Source organism: Acomys russatus, chromosome 12 (assembly GCF_903995435.1).
Source record: "Acomys russatus chromosome 12, mAcoRus1.1, whole genome shotgun sequence".
Lineage (NCBI taxonomy): Eukaryota > Metazoa > Chordata > Mammalia > Rodentia > Muridae > Acomys > Acomys russatus.
The window spans coordinates 59,007,680-59,024,104 of NC_067148.1; the positions used below are offsets into that span (position 1 = coordinate 59,007,680).

Here is a 16,425-nt window from a genome sequence, read left to right on the forward strand (position 1 = left end):
AAAGGTGTCACTGTGCAATCCTAGCTGCTCTGAATTTGCACAAACCCAGCTGGCCTCAGGCTCCGAGACCCACCTGCCTTGGAGTGCTGGAGTAAAGGTGTGCCCCAGCATCCCAGCCATCTTTCTGGCTTTCCGTTTCACGCTGCTGACCCCAAGAGTACATGTTCATCCTATACAACTTAAAGTCACACACCTGGCTGGAGGGTGCAGCAGGCGCCTCAAATGCAGACCGCCTCAGAGCAAGCTCTTGTCCCCCCAGCTCCAAGGTGATGTTTTCTTTTCTCCCTTGTCTCAGGTAATAGCAACCTCAGCCTGCTAGTTAGTCAGGCAAAAACCCTGGCACCATTTCTTTTTCCTTCATGCTGTAGCTCAGAGCATCCAGTGCGTGCCATTGGCTGCACCTTCAAACCATCTGCAGAGCCCATGGAAGAGAGTGCCAAGGCTAGATGGCTTAACCCACAGATGTGTGTTTCCTTCAGTTTCTGGAGCCTAGAAACCCAAGGGCAAGTGCTGTTAGATTTGGACTTGTCTTTTTAAAGATAAGACTGCTCATCTAGAGGACCCAAGTTCAATTCCCAACACCTACGTGGCAGCTCACTGCCATTTGTCACTTCAGTCCCAGAGGATCTGACACACTCCTCCCTCCACCACAGGTACCAGGCACACATGGAGTGCACAAACATCACTTGCAGGCAAAACATCAAGACACATATGATAACAACATAGGGAAAACAACAATAAGCTTCTGACAGCTTGCAGATGGCCCAGCTCGCCAGTGCTTCCACATGGTTGTCTTGTGTGCAGACACTGTCCTAATTTTATTCTAGGGATACCAGCTATGTTGGTATGAGCTCATTTTAGTTTAATTTTCCCTTCAAGGAACCAGTTTTCAAATTCAGTCCTATCTACTAGGATTGGAGACATTTTGGCCTATCAGTCTGGGGGAAAGGGGCATAATCCAGCCCAGGAGAGCCCTCATATTGATCCCATAGCTTTCTTTCAACAATCTATTCTTCAGACATGAACAAGGGATTGGCAGTGCAGAGTCTTCCAGTGGCTTCTCAGCTCTGAGTAAAAAGTCAAGCCCTTAGTATCTCGTCTAGGACCCTACAATATCAGCCCTTTCTCTCTTGCCTGCCCTTCACCTCTCTGACATCATTTGTACCTTCTCCACCTGCTTCAAGCCCCACTGTCCTCAGCTCTGTATGGAGACTGACATGTTTGCTCTTCATCTGCTGCTTTTGCATGCGTCGGTCCTCCACCTGCTGCTTTTACATGCGTGGGTCCTGTACCTGCTGCTTTTGCATGCATGGGTCCTCCACCTGCTGCTTTTGCATGCATGGGTCCTCCACCTGCTGCTTGTATATGTGTGGGTCCTCCACCTGCTGCTTTTGCATGCATGGGTCCTCCACCTGCTGCTTTTGCATGCATGGGTCCTCCACCTGCTGCTTTTGCATGCATGGGTCCTCCACCTGCTGCTTTTGCATGCATGGGTCCTCCACCTGCTGCTTTTGCATGCATGGGTCCTCCACCTGCTGCTTGTATATGTGTGGGTCCTCCACCTGCTGCTTTTGCATGCATGGGTCCTCCACCTGCTGCTTTTGCATGCGTGGGTCCTCCACCTGCTGCTTGTATATGTGTGGGTCCTCCACCTGCTGCTTTTGCATGCGTGGGTCCTCCACCTGCTGCTTTTGCATGCGTGGGTCCTCCACCTGCTGCTTGTATATGTGTGGGTCCTCCACCTGCTGCTTTTGCATGCATGGGTCCTCCACCTGCTGCTTTTGCATGCTTGGGTCCTCCACCTGCTGCTTTTATATGCGTGGGTCCTCCACCTGCTGCTTTTATATGCGTGGGTCCTCCACCTGCTGCTTTGCATGCATGGGTCCTCCACCTGCTGCTTCTGCATGTGTGGGTCCTCCACCTGCTGCTTTTGCATGCGTGGGTCCTCCACCTGCTGCTTTTGCATGCGTGGGTCCTCCACCTGCAGCTTTTGCATGCGTGGGTCCTCCACCTGCTGCTTTTGCATGCGTGGGTCCTCCACCTGCTGCTTTGCATGCATGGGTCCTCCACCTGCTGCTTTTGCATGCTTGGGTCCTCCACCTGCTGCTTTTGCATGTGTGGGTCCTCCACCTGCTGCTTTTGCATGCGTGGGTCCTCTACCTGCTGCTTTTGCATGTATGGGTCCTCCCTTGAAGCAGGCTCTGGTGAGGGTGCTTTAAGTTGTACCCCTTCTTTTACTTTACCCCATGGTCCTAGGCACATTTCAGTATACTTCACAACTATTAACTCTCACTGTTGCCAGTCTCCTACAGAACACTCAGTCCTGCATTGGACAGGTGGAGTAGGATGTTTTCTTGTTTGGTTTTGTTTTGCTGTTTTTTTCACCCCAGTACTTGTGCTGGAGCTCACAGTAGGTGCTCACTATTTCTTAAATGAATGCCACATTACTTCCCATGATTCCACATTCTCCTAAAAGAAACATGCATCAGAGGAGAATGCCAAAATGTTAGAAATGGGCATTGCAGAATGTTGGGAGAAAAGCACAATGGCCAGAGAAAAAACGTAAGAAAAGAAAGCAGCCGGCCGTGGTGGCGCACACCTTTAATCCCAGCACTCGGGAGGCAGAGGCAGGCGGATCTCTGTGAGTTTGAGGCCAGCCTGGTCTACAAACTGAGTTCAGGACAGCCAGGGCTACAGAGAAACCCGGTCTCAAAACAAACAAACAAACAAAGAAACAAAAACCAAAACAAAACAAAACCAAAAACAAAAAATGTGTAATGGCAGGGGGTGCGTGTGTGAGCCACGGAAAAGGGGGTTTGTGACTGCCCAGCTGAGCTGAACTTCCATCCTTTCCCAGTCACTGCGCAAGGTGACTGCAGCCTGCGTTTTTATACACTGGTCGAGATGATTGTTCTTTGGGATTGCTCAGTAAAGAACCGTTTCCTTGCAGGTTGCCTCCTCCCCTCTGGGGTGCACGATGGCTTTGCCTTTTTATCAGAAGTCCCACCAGCACTACGATCTCAGCTACCGCAACAAGGACCTCCGCAGCACCATGAGCCACTACCAACAGCAGCAGAAGCAGCGCTCCGCCATCTACACCCACGGCTCCACCGCCTACAGCAGCCGGTCCTCCGCAGCACACCGCCAGGAGTCAGAGGCCTTTAGTCACGCATCTGCCGCCTCCTACCAGCAGCAGGCCACTCAGGCCTACCACCTTGGAGCATCTCAGTATTCTCAAGGGTCTGAAGTCAGCCGGAAGACAGCCTCCGCATATGATCATGGCTATTCCTACGGGTATGTCAGGAGCAGCCTTCCAACCTTGGGCACGTGTTCTAAATAAGCGTGTTTCCTGTACATACGGCAACCCCGTTAGATGGGCTGTGGATGGAGGCCTGAGTGCTGCGTCTTGCCGTTACCCCTTCACTGTCTAGTTGAGATTATCAGAGCTCCAGAGCCTCACTGGAGGGGCTTGCTTGTGTCATCCGCTATGGTGATACTTCTAGAAGCAGGACATTTTGGTTACTCTGGCAGCAACAGAGCCAGAAAATGTTTTGGCTCTTGTAATGTCTCTGCTTAGGTTGAAAGCCAATACAGAATTTAAAATTCACAGGTTCCAAAGAAGTAAACTGCATCAGAGATGCATTGGAATTTTTCAACATCTGAAAACCAATACTCAAAATTCTGGGCCATTCAAGCAACACATATTTTCTCTGTCTGGAATATTGCATACAGAAGCATGGCCCTCTCTCAGTGGGCCTAAGAAAATAGGAACAAGCATACATTGTGCCACATAGACTATTGACCAGACACAGTGAGGAAGAGCGTACCCTTAAACAAGAAAGTTATGTAAGGTGCCAGGAAGAGTAAGGCACAGACGAAGGGCTGTTCCGCAAAGCAAGCCCAGACTCTCATTTCCTTGGAAACAGTAAAGTTAACATAAATGTAACTGTTATATCTAGAAATTTCCCATTTAGATTTCTTTGCTGGGGTGGGAGTTAAAGCTGCTTTTCTGACTGAGGTCTTGTAGGTGAAAGCGGGAAGTTTAGGAGTCATTAATTCAAATTATGTGTGTGTGTGTGTGTGTGTGTGTCTGCAGGAGTTTGCATGTTCATGGCATGCAGGTGCCCACAGAGCCCAGCGAGAGCGTTAGAGCCCCTGGAGCTGGAGTTTCAGGTGGTTGTTATAAACCACACAGAGCTGCGAACAGAACGTGAGTCTTCGTGAGGGCAGTAGTGCTTGCAATGAAAAAGCCAGTGCTGCAGCTCCCAAGACAGTCCATTCCACACACACACACGCTCATGCACACACATGCTCACATACACACATGCTCACACACACACACACATGCACACACACACACACACACTCACCTTATTTAATACAAACATACATAGACATGCAGCTGTGGGGTATAGGCTGTGGTTTAGCGGTGGTCTACCAGTGGAAGGTCCAAGAACCCAGTAGTTGTTAAGTCTACAAGGCCGATGTCTCAGCTGGTCTTCAGTGTGCACCCAACTCCTGAAGAAGTGGCCTCTAATGCGGGTGTAAGGATGGGCTTGGCAGTGAGAGGGAGGGCAAGCAGGCAGGGAGGGAGAGCTTCCCCCTTCCACTCCCTTTATATAGGCTGCCAGCGGAAGGTGTGGCCCAGGTTAAGGGTGGGCCTTTGTAGTGACAATTTTGGAAGTTTTGTTTCTTTTAAAAAACCACAGAAACAAGCATTATAGCAATATGTTTTCATTTAGCCCCAGCTGTGGGCTGTGGGCTGCTTCACAGCAGCTGACTAGGATTCGCCTCCTGCTCTAGCAATGGTGTGATCTTGGCAGCTGCAGATAGTTCTGAGATTGTGTCATGTTTGGAATTCTAGGGGCTTTTCAGAGGCCCGAGAGGTGGGGTGGGTTGTTGGTTGGCTGCTATTGGTTGTTTGTTAAGTAATCGTGTGCAGAAAAAAGAGACAATAAGAAGAAGAAATTACATATCCCGATGTCAAAGATCAGACTTGCTCCAAGGAGCTGGACGTCCTAACCAGCAGGAAGCGGCCTAACAATAGTGTCACCCCCTTCCTGACGCCTGACTTTATTCAGGCATCTCTTTCCTCTCCTCTCCATCCCTTTTCCTCTCCCGTCTGGCGTCATGGGTTGAAAGGGAGGAGAAGGGGGGGGGGGGAACGGTGGAAGGAAGAAGACCCCACGAAGTAGCAGAGCCCGCTGACAGGTCTCCCACTCCAGAAGATCCGGGTTAAAAGTCTTCCCACTTCACATGATTTAATTAAGGGAAAGAAATCCCTCACAGGTGTACCCAACAACTTGGGTTTTAGGTAAAATCTAGGTGTAGTAAAGTTGAGAACCAGGAATGGCCACCACAAGTCTACCCCTGGTCAGCTTGACACACAGTCTTATCTGCAATGAAGACAATAACCATAATTACCCCTGACACGATGCAACTATCCCACAAACAACTGCAAATGCGCTATATATTTGACCAGGGCATAATTATGCCTAACATGGTATGGTAACTGCAAGCGCTTTGTCAATTTTAGAGGAAGTGGCAATGCACCTTGATGGACATCCTTTTAATGTCTCAAACCTAAATCTGATGCCCACTGCTCTTCTCTTAGCTGATGTTGTCCTTACACATTCAAAGGTAAAGAAACCGAGGAAAGAAAACACAAATATCTGTGCAAAGACTTTCTTACAGATATGACAGAAACACTCATGTCGGTTATAATCCTCATGTCTGCAGCTGGTCACGTGGTCTCGGCTGGTCTCTGTAACTGTCTTCCTCTACTCCCCATTCTGTGTTTCCTTTGCCCTCAGCAGGTGTCAGTGTAGCGAAGCAGTGTTAGAGCAGGTCTTCTGTCACTACAGCGGTCGCTATGACGCTGTGCAATAGAGACTTCCCTGGAGACGTCCCAGCATTCTGCACTCGGCTTAGGTGCGCGTGCTTGTCCAGCCCACTGTGCTGGGCAGAGGTTTGTCTCCTCAGACTGAGGCCATTTTTATTCTACCACTCTTAAGAGTAAAACCTTTTTTTAGTTTGTTTTTTGTTTCTTGGGGTTTTTTGTTTGTTTGTTTGTTAGGTTGGTTGGTTGGTTGGTTGGTTTTTTGAGACAGAGTTTCTCTGTGTAGCCCTGGCTGTCCTGGACTCATTTTGTAGACCAGGCTGGCCTCGAACTCAAAGAGATCTGCCTGCCTCTGCCTCCCTAGTGCTGGGATTAAAGATGTGTGCCACTGCACCTGGCAAAATAAAACATTTTATAGGAACTTTAAAAAATACACATGTAAGATATATGTAATTTTTAAAAATTTGTTTATTTATTAATTCATTCATATTACATCTCAATTGTTATCCCATCCCTTCTATCCTCCCATTCCTCCCTCCCTCCCACTTTCACTCTATTCCTCTCCCCTATGACTGTGGCTGACAGGGACCTCCTTCCTCTGTGTATGGTCATAGGGTATAAAGTCTCTTCTTGGTAGCCTGCTATCCTTCCCCTGAGTGCCACTAGGCCTCCCCATCAAGGGGATGTGGTCAAATATGGGGCACCAGAGTTCATGTGAAAGTCAGTCCCCACTCTCCACTCAATGGCGGAGAATGTCCTGTCCATTGGCTAGATCCATAATAGCCAGAACATGGAAACAGGCTAAGTGTCCTTCAGTAGAAGAATGGATACAGAAACTGTGGTACATTTACACTATGGAATACTACTCAGTACTAAAAGCAAGGAATTCCTGAAATTTGTGAACAAATGGATTAAACTAGAAATGATCATAATGAGTGAGTTCACCCAGAAGCAGAGAGACTCAAATGGTATATACTCATTTTTATCTGGACACTAGCCCAAGGGGCATGTCCCATGAAAGTCTTCACCTACCAGGAAAGTGGGACAGAGGGGAGGACATCCTATTGGGACTCTAGCGAGAGAAGTATGGGAGAATGGGGAAACAGAAGATCCAGAGGGTCCTAGAACCTACAAGATATATGCAATTTTTAATAAGTCTATTTATAGTCTGCAGTGATCTTTACAGTGTAGATATACGTGAGTTGTATGATTTGCAACCACTCACTGCCTCTAACCCTCTTCTCTAAGGCATGTGGTTTAGGTGGCATTTTTTTTTATTAATAAACTTATTTTTATAGTAAAATTTTAAGTCTTCTAAGATTTAGGTGTAAAATATATGTTGAGGCAACTGGAAAAAAGTCTCTCTTTCTGGTTATGTAAATAATGCAGTGGCTCGTGCATCATGCAGAGAAGGCAGAAGTCCCTAAATCCGTGACCTACAGCTGTCATGTCGGTGCCAGTGACCTCAAGGGAGCGTCTGGCAGGTTCCACGAGCCAGCCGGAGTCGGCTGGGGTTTGCCTGGAATGCACGATGGCAGCACTCTGAAATTCCACCTAGAATGGGGCAGGATCACCTTGCCGTCTCACTTTCATAGGTCATATTCTGCCACGGGATATTCATAAGGATCTCGCGTTGGCTGTAAAAATGGAAATATTGTCGCTGAGGAGAATCTATTTCTTTTAGCACTTACTTTGAGTGACTCACCTTCCAAAGGAAAGTTGGGAGGAATTAACACCACATGCTGTGTGTGTGTGACAGCATCAGTGTGGTCTCTTGAAGAATGTTCCATAGCTATATTCAGAAGCTTCATTTAGGAGAGCAGCTGTCTTGCTGCGAGGAGGATTAGATGTTAAATATCCATTTACCTGGACTGACTGCCCTGGGTCTACAGAAGATATTGTTTTTATGATCACGAAGTTGTCGGCTGGTTTCTCATATATTTGTCTTATTTTTCCAACATGGAAGAATTGACAGGGTATTCTACATTTATATTTTTAAATGATTTTTATTTCCTTAGCTCCTTTGCAAACTTTTATGCTCAAACCACTTTAACTTTACGTGGACTGCTTTGTGTTATTTAGACTACTCCGTGCAGGATCCTTTTCATCTATAATCTGATACATCGTGTCAAGTATTAGTGATTGGACTGGCCTTTTTGGAGGGAGCAGGGATCTTGCCAGGCAGCCTTAGACAAGCTTCATATAGGAAACACGCTGTAGTCCTTTCCCCATGTCCCACATTGTGCCCCCGTCCCTCCTGTGTGTGCAGGCTGGTATTTATCAGTGCTTGCTGTGTTCAAACAAGAGTGACTTCAAGATTCTTGGCAAGATCCGGATGAGCTAGAAGCAGTGCATGCTGGGAGAAAATGCCAGTGCTGCCTTCTTCTCTTCATATTGTGCAGTGTAAAGAGAAAGAAGCCTGCCCTTGGAGCCATTGCAGGCGTCATCTTCAGAACTAGGAGCGACAAGTGCAGGCTTCCTGTCTCGATCATGTCTTAGGCTGTTTTTAAGTCCATTCAGAATGGAAGGATTTTCCTGCTAAATGGGCTGTCTCTCTCTGGGTTGTGAGCAGTGTTGCTGATAACGGCCCCTTGCTCTGGAGAGGCACCCCTCCGCAGTGGATGTACGCACTGGGTCTATTTTCAGCCCGACTTTGTAGTTGGATGCCCAGTCTTAAGGGGGAAACTGTGGAGATTTAGATGCGCTCAGGGCTTGGCTGACCTTAGTGAGGCTTACTTGGAGTCAGTGTGGCTGTAGCACAGACTGGTTACTGGCTATGTCATAAAACATATTAAATGCCTTTAATTCGTGGTTATATTGAGGAAAAAAAGAGTCTAAAAACAGCACAAACCCTGCCAGAATAGCAAGATTGCTGTTTTATATAACAATACATGTTATCAAGGAGGAATGCAAGGACAATGTGTGTGCCCATGTGTGTGCATGCATGTATGGCAGCCAGAGGCTAATGCCACGTGCCCTCCTCTGTTACTCTCCATGCTTTTGAGACCAGCACACTCACTGACCCAGGGTCTTTAGAATTCAGCTGGATTAAGCTGGACGGCAAAGACGCTGGGGTCCCCTAGGCGCCATCACCTAGTGCTGAAACCACAGGTGTTTCCAGCGTTAGCACATTCAGCTCTTTACATGGGTGTTGGGACTCTTACATACTCACATGGCCGCGCTTTCATAGGAAACGCTTTACATACTGAGCTGTATCCCCAGCCCATTCTTCCTGTCCCTCTGGCTTTTCTGTTTATGTTCCTTTTTCCTCTGATCCTCAACTATATAGGAAGAAACATGATGTCATTATGTTGGTACTTAAATACCAGAAGAGGGCTGGCAATATGGCTCTTAGAGTAAATGTGCTTTTGCCAAACCTGCTGACTTGAGTTTGGTCTCTGTGCCTGGGGTAAATGTTAGGTCTGTCTGTCAGCTCCGGCCCGCTGACCAGACAGTGGGGAACCTGCGGGAGCTGTCTCAACAGGCCTGGCCTTCTCCCAGCTCTCTCTGGGAATGAGCAAGTAACTGGTGATGTCACATCTAGTCAACTACAGGACCACTACACTGCGAGCTGGGACGTGTCAACGCGACTTGTACAAAGACAGAAAAATTCAGTCCAAAGGAGACAGTCTTAGAAAACGCATCTCTTGATTCTGCCTAGAAGACAGAGAGCGAGCGCTCCTGTTCCTGCTTTAAATGGACCATGCTGGGTGTGGCTGCACACATTTTCAATCCCAGCCATCAGGAGGCAGAGGCAGGCAGATTTCTGAATTCAAGGACAGCCTGGTCTACGAGTGAGTTCTAGTACAGACAGGGCCAAAGAAAGAAACCAGGTCTTGAAAAAAAAAGCAAACAAACAAAACGCACAAAGAACTGTGAGAGGACCGCGAGAGCTCAGTGGTTAAAGGTGCTCACTGTTGCACAGGGAAAACCCCGTGAGCTTGAGTCCCTGGACCCTAAGTAAGAGTGGAAGAAGTGAAGCACGAGGCGTGCCGTCAGCCATACACGCTTCAGACAGACAGAGTCGTGGGTTCTTATTAGGTTGAGCAAGTCCCTTTTTTTTGTCCCATTTTATTGAGAGATTTAAAAAAAAAATTTATAGCCAGGCGTGGTGGCGCATGCCTTTAATCCCAGCACTTGGGAGGCAGAGGCAGGCGGATAGCTGTGAGTTCGAGGCCAGCCTGGTCTACAGAGCGAGTCCAGGACAGCCAAGGCTACATAGAGAAACCCTGTCTCAAAAAAAAAATTTTTATTTGCCTGTGTGTGTGTGTGTGTGTGTGTGTGTGTGTGTGTGTGTGTGTTGAGGGGTGGCACGGCTGCACATAAGTGCATGTGAGTTGAGGCCAGAAATTAGTCTCCAGTGTTTTTCTCAGGTACTGTCCCCACCTTGTTTGGTTTGTTTTCTAGCTTCAGTAAATAACTTGGAAGCTGGGCATAGTTGCATGGTCCGTAAACTAGGAGGACCACCATGAGCCTGGGCCAGCCTGAGCTATGAAGCAGACCCTGGCTCAGTCAGCCAGTCAGTAAATAACTTGGCATAGCTGTCATCTGTTCAAATCGTTATTTAACGTCTACTCCCACACTCTGCAAGAAACAGTGACTCAGCTAGTTGTGGTGGCTCCCGCCTTTATTACAGCAGTCAGGAGGCAGAGGCAGGCAGATCTCTGTGAGTTCTAGGCTAGCCTGGTCTATACAGTGAGTTCCAGAACAGCCAGGGCTACTTAGTGAGACCTTGTCTCAGATTAAAAGAAAGAAACAAACAAACAATAGCTTGAATAAGCTTTAGAAAGGATAAAAATGCTGCAGTTTTGTGTTTCCTATATAATATTGTACAATATATAACAACATAGTCCTTAATATAAAGTAATAAATGGGAGCTAGTACTGTTGCCACAAATCTTTAGAGTCTAATTTAACTATTAAAACTCAGCTGTGCCAAGCATGGTGGCACAGGCCTTTAATCCCAGCACTTGGGAGGCAGAGGCAGGCAGATCTTTGTGAGTTCAAGGCCAGCCTGCTCTACAAAGTGAGTCCAGAACAGCCAAGGCTACACAGAGAAGCCTGTCTTGAAAAACTAAAAAAAAAATCAACAAACAAAACAACGAACCAAAGAAATAAAAAACAAAACTCAGCTGCTATGATTTACCTGTGAGACCAGGGTAATCTCATTTGGGGTATGTCCTATATAATAAGTTCATATTTGTCTTACAGGACAAAAGGAGCAAACAAAAATAATAGTGTCATAACTTCTCTTGCAATCAAACATTAAAAAATGAGCTTGAAAAATTTGTAGAAACAATAATGAAAGAAATAGAGTAAAAAAAAAGAAGAGTAATGAGAAAATTCCATTGTACTCAAAATAAGGAAGGCAGCAATACACCCAATATCACAGCTTATTTTGTAGACAAATAGAGTAAAGAGATAGAGGCAAATAAATACCACTTTGAACTTAGACGGGTATCAGAACAGGCTGTGCTCTGTGGCCTGCAGTATAAAATGCAGTCCTTTTGCTGGAACGGCCAGCCAGGGACAGATTTCACTCTGGCTTCCAGTTGGTTAGCAATCCACAAGCTCAACTTGAAGGTTCTAACCTTTAGCTTCGGAACTGTTCCATAGACGTGAGCTAGCTGTCACCTTGGGTAGCAGAGTAGAGAGGCCGTGTGCCACTTCCATGAGATCACACCAGAAGATCAATGGCAGTAGCCCACCCTGCACACACAACACAATGAACACACGCACGCATGCACGCACGCACGCACTCATGCACTCACGCATGTGCTTAACATCTACTCAGAAACTGCGCCCTGTGCACCCTGTAAACCCTTGACCGGGCATGGTGGCACACGCCTTTAATCCCAGCACTCGGGAGGCAGAGGCAGGTGGATCGCTGTGAGTTCAAGGCCAGCCTGGTCTACAAAGCGAGTCCAGGACAACCAAGGCTACACAGAGAAACCCGGTCTTGAAAAACCAAAAACCAAAACAAAAAACCTTTGACCCTTATTTTCTTGTACAGTGCTACTTACTTCCTGTACTGTGTATGTTTGGCCCACGTTCTGCTTTTGATGTACGTAATTCTCTTTGCTTTTATAAATGTTAAAAAAAAAGATTAGTTATTCCTTGTGTGTTTGTGCTTCCATAAGTCTGTGAGTGCCACGTGCACACAGGTGCTCTCAGAGGCCAGAGGGCAGAGGCCGGAGGGCAGAGGGCAGAGGGCAGAGGCCTCCAGAGCTAGAGTGGCAGGTGGTGGCGAGCCAGCAGCTGCGTGTCCTGTGAGAGGCCTAGGTGCTCTTCATTTGTGTTTTTGTTTCCCAAGACAAGGTTTCTCCGTGTGGCCCTGGCTCTCCTGGCACTAGCGCTGTAGAACAGGCTAGTCTCAAACTCAAAGAGATCTGACAGCTGCTGCCTCCTGAGTGCGGGGATTAAAGGTATGCGCTGCCGCCACCTGGTTGGCAGTGAGTGTTGTTGATGGCACAGCCTTCTCTCTAGCATGTCTGAACGGTTTTGAAGCAAATTAGACAATGACCAAGGTTTGACTAGTCTTAACTGGCCTCTTGATAGTCCCAAGAGATAACCACTCTCAGGGATCACTTTCTTGTCAGGAGTCTCCGTACCAGGTGCTTTAAAAATATTATTTTCTTTTAGAATAGCGCAAGTCTTTAGGAGAAAATTAGGTATAGAGAGTTCCCTCACGGCCTGCTGTTGTTCGCACCCTTCATCACCATGGACACCAGGGGATCCAGTCTACACGTTGCCTCCTGGGAGTCCATGTGCTTGAGTTTATGAAATTGTCTTATGAAAAACACAATTTGATTAATTCAACAACTATAAAGTTAAGGCTACATTTTTGCTTTATTATTATTATTATTATTATTATTATTATTATTTACAGCTTACACTGTGTCCCCCTCACTAGTGAGAGCTTTCCACTCACTCAAGCAAGAGCCACCTCTTTGCAGACATTTGCCTCAGTGAGCGTAGTTAAGTATAAGTGCCCCCGGGTCCCTCATACTGTCCCACTCTCTACCAAATGCCCACGCGATGAGAACATATTTGGTGAGTTCAGGGTTTCCTCAGCTGCTGAAATCTGCCTGCAGTAAGTACACAGAGCTCTCACAGTGAGAGAATGCCTCAGGTTCTGCATCAGAATAGCCCAGGGTCCCCTGTGTATATATTTGTCTATATGCTCAAGACCCTGGGCTTAATTCCTAACACAAAGTGAGAGAGAGAGAGAGAGAGAGAGAGAGAGAGAGAGAGAGAGAGAGGAGGAGAGAGACAGAGATTGATTTATCTAGACTGCCTAAATTTAAAACACTATTTTAGCCACAAAGGGTTTTTAAAAATAGCAACATATCAGCCGGGTGGTGGTGGCACACACCTTTAATCCCAGTACTCAGGAGGTAGAGGCATGCAGATCGCTGTGAGTTTGAGGCCAGCCTAGTCCACAAAGTGAGTCCCTAACCCTAACCGTAACCCTACACAGGGAAACTGTCTCAAAAAACTAAATAAACAAAACAAACAAAAAATTCAACATCTCTCTCTCTCTTTGCCCTTGAAATTTTAGAGGGAAAAAGTCATGAAATCACCATTACTGCCTTTTCTGTGTCTGTCTAGAGTATATTTGCACATCTGTAGTCCTTCTAACTCTTATCTATCTCTGAAGGGAAAACATAAAAATGTGGAGACCTAAGGTTCTGGGAACTCCCTTATGTAATGACCCCCGCCCCCTGCTTTATCAGTCCTTGGAATAGCTTCAATGCACGTGTGTTCTGTCTAATGTTAGGAGTCTTATTTCAGACTTACAGATTCCAGTCTGCTATTAGAAGATTATTCATCCAAGTTGAGCCCCCAAACAAAGAGAGCCAAGCGGAGCCTTCTGTCTGGAGAGGAAACCGGAAACCTGCCAGGCAACTACATGGTGCCGATTTACTCTGGGCGGTGCGTACACTTTCTCTTCCTGTGTGTAGTTTATAAGTATGGAGTCAGTAGTCCTGACATTCATCGTGGACTCACTATATATAGGTTTTAAAAGGATTTAGGAAGCTTGGAACACACACTGAGAAAGACAGGTTTGTTGAAACCAAGGCATTTCAGTTTCAGATGTTTTTCTTACACATAGGATGCACACATACAGGCAAGTGAAAATACTCACACACACACACACACACACACACACACACACACACACACACGCAACAATAAGTAAATGGTTAAAAAAAAAATCCTGGCAAATCAGAGTCTAACTCTTTATTATAGAAGAACGTGTCAAGAAAGACAAAAGAGCAGGACAAATGATTAGGACATGATGCTGTTTTCCTGGTCAGCTGACATGGGAAACAGAGCTTTAGGTGTTAGTGAGGAAATACTGTTGTAGTCGACACACATAAAGTAAAGGAGTCAAAGGTATAGAGCGCAAAAGAAGCAGGGTGAGATGTGGAGGGGCAAAGGGAGGAGGGTAAGAAAGGGCACTAGAGGTCCACATACGATCAGAATTCTAATATGTGTATAGAATGTCAACAACAAAGCTCATTACTTTGCAGAATTAGTATATGTGATGATAATTTTTAAATTATGTATGTTAAAAACCCAAACTATAAAATGTTGGGGACTGAAGAAGCCCACCACACACCAGAGCCTTGTGTGGCATTAGGACAGGTTCCTGCACACAGCAGCCTGGGATGTGCACTGCAGCAGCACAGCAGCCTGGGATGCGCACTACAGCAGCACAGCAGCCTGGGATGTGCACTGCAGCAGCACAGCAGCCTGGGATGCGCACTACAGCAGCACAGCAGCCTGGGATGTGCACTGCAGCAGCACAGCAGCCTGGGATGCGCACTACAGCAGCACAGCAGCCTGGGATGTGCACTACAGCAGCACAGCAGCCTGGGATGCGCACTACAGCAGCACAGCAGCCTGGGATGCGCAGACAGCAGCACAGCAGCCTGGGATGCGCACTACAGCAGCACAGCAGCTCTGGGATGTGCACTACAGCAGCACAGCAGCCTGGGATGCGCACTACAGCAGCACAGCAGCCTGGGATGTGCACTACAGCAGCACAGCAGCCTGGGATGTGCACTGCAGCAGCACAGCAGCCTGGGATGTGCACTACAGCAGCACAGCAGCCTGGGATGCGCACTACAGCAGCACAGCAGCTCTGGGATGCGCACTACAGCAGCACAGCAGCCTGGGATGCGCACTACAGCAGCACAGCAGCCTGGGATGTGCACTACAGCAGCACAGCAGCCTGGGATGTGCACTGCAGCAGCACAGCAGCCTGGGATGTGCACTACAGCAGCACAGCAGCCTGGGATGCGCACTACAGCAGCACAGCAGCCTGGGATGTGCACTACAGCAGCACAGCAGCCTGGGATGCGCACTGCAGCAGCACAGCAGCCTGGGATGCGCACTACAGCAGCACAGCAGCCTGGGATGCGCACTACAGCAGCACAGCAGCCTGGGATGTGCACTGCAGCAGCACAGCAGCCTGGGATGTGCACTACAGCAGCACAGCAGCCTGGGATGCGCAGACAGCAGCACAGCAGCCTGGGATGTGCACTACAGCAGCACAGCAGCCTGGGATGTGCACTACAGCAGCACAGCAGCCTGGGATGCGCACTACAGCAGCACAGCAGCCTGGGATGTGCACTGCAGCAGCACAGCAGCTCTGGGATGCGCACTACAGCAGCACAGCAGCCTGGGATGTGCACTGCAGCAGCACAGCAGCTCTGGGATGCGCACTACAGCAGCACAGCAGCCTGGGATGCGCACTACAGCAGCACAGCAGCCTGGATGTGCACTACAGCAGCACAGCAGCCTGGGATGCGCACTACAGCAGCACAGCAGCTGGGATGCGCACTACAGCACACAGCAGCCTGGGATGCGCAACAGCAGCACAGCAGCCTGGGATGCGCACTACAGCAGCACAGCAGCCTGGGATGCGCAATACAGCAGCACAGCAGCCTGGGATGTGCACTACAGCAGCACAGCAGCCTGGGGATGTGCACTGAAAGCATCACAGCGCCTGGGATTTGCACTATCAGCAGCACAGCAGCCTGGGATGCGCACTACAGCAGCACAGCAGGCCTGGGATGAGCACTACAGCAGCACAGCAGCCTGGATGTGCACTAGCAGCACACAGCAGCCTGGGATGTGCACTACAGCAGCACAGCAGCCTGGGATGTGCATACAGCAGCACAGCAGCCCTGGATGCGCACTACAGCAGCACAGCAGCCTGGGATGCGCACTACAGCAGCACAGCAGCCTGGGATGTGCACTGCAGCAGCACAGCAGCCTGGGATGTGCACTTCAGCAGCACAGCAGCCTGGGATGTGCACTACAGCAGCACAGCAGCCTGGGATGTGCACTGCAGCAGCACAGCAGCCTGGGATGTGCACTGCAGCAGCACAGCAGCCTGGGATGTGCACTGCAGCAGCACAGCAGCCTGGGATGTGCACTGCAGCAGCACAGCAGCCTGGGATGCGCACTACGCAGCACAGCAGCCTGGGATGCGCACTACAGCAGCACAGCAGCCTGGGATGTGCACTGCAGCAGCACAGCAGCCTGGGATGCGCAGACAGCAGCACAGCAGCC

The 16,425-nt window shown here is 48.4% G+C and overlaps 3 protein-coding genes across 7 annotated transcripts in view; 2 read left to right on the forward strand and 1 right to left on the reverse strand.

The window, feature by feature from the left end:
• Positions 1 to 16,425, reverse strand: part of LOC127196631 (myosin regulatory light chain RLC-A) — a 72,632-nt gene that overhangs the window by 22,500 nt on the left and 33,707 nt on the right. The window lies entirely within an intron of this gene.
• Positions 1 to 16,425, forward strand: part of LOC127196630 (myomesin-1-like) — an 84,278-nt gene that overhangs the window by 2,252 nt on the left and 65,601 nt on the right. The window lies entirely within an intron of this gene.
• The window catches only part of LOC127196634 (myomesin-1), a 166,541-nt gene continuing 153,062 nt past the window's right edge, over positions 2,947 to 16,425 (forward strand). Inside the window, exons 1-2 of one of the 2 annotated variants that reach the window (XM_051154495.1) lie at positions 2,947 to 3,294; positions 13,633 to 13,773. In XM_051154495.1, the coding sequence (XP_051010452.1) occupies positions 2,978 to 3,294; positions 13,633 to 13,773 (458 nt within the window). In that variant the 5' untranslated portion in view covers positions 2,947 to 2,977. The remainder of the gene's footprint in view (positions 3,295 to 13,632; positions 13,774 to 16,425) is intronic. The other variant, XM_051154496.1, reaches the window with a different exon arrangement.